Source organism: Manihot esculenta, chromosome 5 (assembly GCF_001659605.2).
Source record: "Manihot esculenta cultivar AM560-2 chromosome 5, M.esculenta_v8, whole genome shotgun sequence".
In the NCBI taxonomy this organism is placed as follows: Eukaryota; Viridiplantae; Streptophyta; class Magnoliopsida; order Malpighiales; family Euphorbiaceae; genus Manihot; species Manihot esculenta.
The window spans coordinates 10,282,401-10,287,827 of record NC_035165.2 but is presented as its reverse complement, the minus strand read 5'-3'; the positions used below and the strand labels follow the sequence as shown (position 1 = coordinate 10,287,827).

The 5,427-nt window shown below is 43.0% G+C and overlaps 1 protein-coding gene across 1 annotated transcript; it reads right to left on the bottom strand.

The window, feature by feature from the left end:
* Positions 1 to 422: 422 nt before the first annotated feature.
* On the bottom strand, positions 423 to 1,289 carry LOC110615353. Its single transcript, XM_021757196.1, has 2 exons — positions 1,033 to 1,289; positions 423 to 684 (listed from the first exon to the last, which is right to left on the bottom strand). The coding sequence occupies exons 1-2, from the start codon at positions 1,287 to 1,289 to the stop codon at positions 423 to 425; spliced, it is 519 nt and encodes a 172-aa protein (XP_021612888.1).
* Positions 1,290 to 5,427: the final 4,138 nt, after the last annotated feature.

Sequence of the window (5,427 nt, the reverse complement as noted above, 5' to 3'; positions counted from 1 at the left end):
GCAACAAATCAAATGCCAACTTTTCTATCTTCATATACCTGACCTCAGCGTCTTTGAGTACTTTACTGACATAGAAGATCGACTTCTAAATCCCTATCTCTTCCCTTACCAGTACTGCACTCACTGCCTATCTCAAAGGCTGATCAACGGTCTTCTTTAAGGCTCTTGGAGGCCTCTTGGCAATCCTCCGACCATTCAAAATTTGGGACTTCTCTTAAATTCTTGAAGAAGGGTAAGCATCTCTCTGTAGACCTGGACATGAATCTGTTAAGTGCTACTACTCTTTTTGTGAGCCTGTGTACATCCCTTATGTAAGTCGTCCCAGGGATATTTAATATGGCTTCTACCTTTTATGGGTTTGTCTTTATGCCTTTTCCATTACCCATGTAGCCCAAAAATTTTCCTCCTCTGATGAAAAAAGCTCATTTAGCAGGATTCAACCCCATTTTGTATTGCTTTAGTACCTGGAATACATCTTTTAGGTCAGTTAGATATTGCTGAAAAGTTTTACTTTTAACTACCATATCATCGAAGTACACCTCTACAATTCTCCTTATTTGGTTTTTGAAGATTTTCTTTATCAATCGCTGGTATGTTGCCTCGACGTTTTTCAACCCAAAAAGCATAGTCTTATAGCAATATGTCCCATCTTCAGCTATGAAGGAGGTCTTCTCTTCATATGACCTATCCATAGGGATTTGATGGTATCCCAATATAGCATCCAAAGACAATAAGTAATCAAAATCGGCCGTAGAGTTTACCATTTTTTTAATATCAAGGAAGGGATAACAATCTTTTGGATAGGCCTGGTTTAAGTCGATAAAGTCTATACACATTCTATATTTTTTGCTAGCCTTTTTTACTAACACAGGGTTAGCTAACCACTGTGGGTATATTACTTTCCTAATAAATTCGACATTCTAATTTCTAGACCTCCTCCCTTGTGGCATGTTGCTTCTCTGTCCTGAAGACTCTCTTTTTCTGTTTCACTAGTTTTGCATCGGAGAAGATGTTCAACTTATGATTCATCACCTTAAGATCGATCCCGGCATATTCGAGGGCTTCCAGGCAAAGCTTGAGGCATGCCCTTGGACTAAGGCTGTCGCGGCTTCCTTTTGGCTTTCTTCTAAGCTCGAATTGATGCTGGAGACCTTGTCGCTTTCTTCTCTGAATAGTGGGTAGGTCTCCAACTTGTCCACAGGCTTAGTCCTAGCCTCTTTCCTTTCATCTTTGACTGCCATAACATCAGGGTTTATCTCTTCTGGTTGGATGCATTGTTCCTCTATCATGGCTAGGTATAAAGCTCGGCCTCCTCCTGCCTTCCCCAGATGATTTTGACCCCTGCCTTTATTGAGAATTTTATGGTCAGGTACCGAATGTTGGTCACTGCTTCAAAATTATACAACATCGGTCTTCCCAAGATGGCGTTGTAACTCAAAGGTAATTTCACTACTAGAAAACTATGTAGTGAGTCCATGACAAGGGTGGATCCCCTAGGGTGAGGGCTACTTTTACTTTTCCTTCCACTACTACTGGGGTTCCCTTTATCCCTTTGAGTGGGGCTTGGTCCCTAATAAGTTGCTCTTCGGGTATATTCATCTGCCGAAAGAACTGGTATGATAATAGATTCACCTTGCTGCCATCGTCCACTAGCACCTTACGAACCCTTAAGTTATGGATGACTGTCTCTGTAACGACCCGAAATCAGACCGCTACCGGCGCTAGGATCCAAATCGACTTAAGGTCGCCGGGACCCGTAGCAAGCCTAACATACAACCTGTCATACCTGATAATCCCATACATGATCAAACATTTACATAAAAATTTTAAACTTTTTCATTCACCAAGCTCGACCTGCATGCAACATAACCATAACATAAACCCCATACAAAAGTCCTCATCAAATGCTCTAGTGGGACATCATATCATACATCAAGCTTGGTCTAACAACTCTTAACAATAATACATTTTATAACGATCATGTACAAAGAGGGGATTAACACAACACTAGGGCCAAGCACAATACTAAACCTCAACACAATTTTATACAATATCTTGCAATACAATATATTACAATATCTTTCATGTCCACAACTAACTATTACATACATAATACTTCTACTCTTGATGACTTCCTTGCCTATCCCGAACCTGCAAACCTGGGGGTTAAGGGAAAGGGGTGAGCTACTAGAGCCCAGTGAGCAGAATAGCATATAAATTCGTGCTTTCATGAAATGCATCACATCACAAACAAATCACACCAAGGATGGACTTGTCACCAATAGCCCTCTACACATTCCAATGGTGGCAGGATGTAGAATGGGTCTTCTGGACTTTCTCTTACATTATGCCTGTAACGACCCGGAAACTGGACCGCTATCGGCGCTAGGATCCAGATCGGCATAAGGCCGCCGGGACCCGTAGCAAGCCTGACATACTACCTGTATACCTGTATAATCCCATACATGATCAACAATTACATAAAAATTTGAATTTTCTCATGCATTTACCAAACTCAACCTGTGCATACACTATTCATATACATAATCATCAACCCCACACTGGAGTCCTCAACAAAGCTCCAATGGGGTAACATAACATATAGTGAGTTTGGCTTACTTAAAACATCATTAAACCATTACATTTGAAAGATCATGTAAACAAAGGGATTAACAACATACTAGAGTCAAGCACAACTATAATCCTCAATAACATCATTACCTTACATAACTATTTAATACTATTCATTACATTTCAATATTTATCATGTCCACCACTAGCTATTACATGACCATGACTTTACTCTAGCTGACCTCCTGATCTATCCCGTACCTGCAAACCTGGGGGATTAGGGAAATGGGGTGAGCTACTAGAGCCCAGTGAGCAGAATAATAAAACATTTAAATCATATGCTATAATGGAATGCATCACATCACAGACAAATCACATCAAGGATGGTTTTGTCACCAATAGTCCTCAACATACCCAATAGTGCTAGGGGCGTAGAATGGGCCTCGACTTGGTCTTTCTCTTAACATAACATACATAATCATAACATTCCTATAATGCCAGGGGCGTAGAATGGGCCTCGACCTGGTTTTTCTCTTAACATAGTGCCAGGGGCGTAGAATGGGCCTCGACCTGGACTTCCATACCATACCATATCATATCACATCATACCATACGAGGACTAAAGGATTACCCAATACTCATCCACATTATCATCATATTATGCAATGCAACATATTCGTGAATTCTAATGCAAACAACCTAATATATCTCATGGCATACGTGATGCATGAACATGCTCAAAAATTGATTTATTTTCTTTGAAACATAAAGAGTTATTCTACTCACCTCAGGCTAGCTCTGAAAAGACTCGAAAGCAGCTAACTCACTGCTGGGGTCCTCGGTTCCTCGGGTCCGAACCTACACAGGTGGACTCAAATGAGGGACCAAACATACAAGAACATGACTCTAAACAACTCCTCAAAAACCCCCCTAAAACACCATGAAAAAAATCATAGAAATCATGCAAAGGAAGGCTGGATAGGGCACTTTCGGCTGCAGGTTCGGCGGCCGAAAAGCCCTCCAGAGCCGAAAGTCATGCACCTTCGGCGGCACTTTCGGCGGCCGAAGGTTCCCTCCAGAGACGAAACTCACGCATGTTCAGCGGCACCTTCGGTGGTCGAATCTCTCCTCCAGAGCCGAAAGTCCACTTTCGGGGGCAGGGTTCGGCAGCCAAAGGCTAGCCTCCACAGGTAGGTTCGGCGGCTGAAAGTCCCTTCGGCTGCCGAACCTGAGTTCTTCCAAAGGGCAGAACTCAGCCTCCTTCATGTACAAATGCCTCCCAAATCATCCAAACATGCATTTCCTTACTCTACAACATGCATACACACATACATAAGCTCCTAGGGGCTTCAAACTATCCTAAACTCCAATTACAACACATCAAACATGCATATACAACTCACATTGCTCATAAACACAACATAAACCTATACATGCATTTCTACCCCAAGAAACTTCATGAAACTCAACTAAAACATGAAAAGAAGTGTGGATCTACTCTTACCTCTTGAAGATCGAGAGGAGAGGCGATCTAACTCGGAGATGGGAGAGATCTCACTCCTTTGGTCTCTAAGCTCCACAACTTGCTCTTTATGCTCAAATATCTTCAAACCAAGATAAAACTTGTTAAAACTTGAAAGATTGGAGGAAAAATATCAAAAACGAACCATGGGAGAGCAAGAACTCACCGTGGCCGAAAATGGAGAGAAAACTCACCCGTTTCGGCCATGGAGCTCTTATATAGGGGCTGCCAGACCACCTTTCGGTAGCCTAAAGTGCCTCCAAAACTCATGCAAGTTCGGCGACCGAACATGACCTTCGGCGGTCGAATCTTTGCCACTTTCGGAAGCCTAACTTGCCCCCCTAAACTATCCAATGTTCGGCGGCCGAACCTAGAAATGTCTCCATAGTCTTTTTCATTAAAAACTCAATTTCTTTCTTGTTTAAAATCATAAAATACATTTAAAACATTTTATAAAAACATGATTTTACCCTTCTAGAGGTTTCTGACATCCGAGATTCCACCGGACGGTAGGAATTCGGATACTGGAGTCTAGCGGGGTATTACAATGTCAAGACGTAGAATGGGTCTCTGGACTTCCATACCGTATCATCATCATCATACCATATCAAGGGCTAATGGGTCATCCAATATCTATCCACAACAATATCATATTATGCAATGCAACATATTCGTGAATTCTAATGCAAGCAGCCTAATATATCTCATGGCATTCGTGATGCATGAACATGCTCAAAATGGAATTACTTTGAAACATAAAGATCTATTCTACTCACCTCAGGCTGACTCTGAACAGACTCTGAAGCAGCTGTCTCACTGCTGGAGTCCTCGGTTCCTCGGGTCCGAACCTACACAGGTGGACTCAAATGAGGGACCAAACATATACTAGCATGACTCTAAACATCTCCCCAAAAACCCCCTAAAACATCATAAAACAATCATAGAAAACATGCAAAGGAAGGCTGGACAGGGCACTTTCGGCGGCAGGTTCGGCAGCCGAAAGTCCCTCCAGAGCCAAAACTCAGCCACTTTAGGTGGCACCTTCGGCGGCCGAAAGTTTCTTCCAGAGCCGAAACTCATGCACCTTCAGTTGCACTTTCGGTGGCACCTTCGGCGGCCGAATGTTCCTTCCAGAGCCGAAACTCATGCACCTTCGGCGGCACCTTCGACGGTCGAAACTCCCCTCCAGAGCCGAAAGTCCAACTTTCGGGGGCAGGGTTCGGCAGCCAAAACATGCCTTCATAGGCAGGTTCGACGGCCGAACATGGCTTCGGCAGCCGAACCTGAGTTCTTCCAGAATGGTAGAACTCAGCCTCTCATGCACATTTTGTCTC

Excerpts from the sequence above, each read along its gene's own strand:
- LOC110615353 (XM_021757196.1), bottom strand. The coding sequence starts at position 1,289 with ATGATAGAGGAACAATGCATCCAACCAGAAGAGATAAACCCTGATGTT. Across the intron at positions 685-1,032 it reads ATGCCGGGATCGATCTTAAG|GTCATATGAAGAGAAGACCT; the intron begins GTGATGAATCAT and ends CCCTATGGATAG.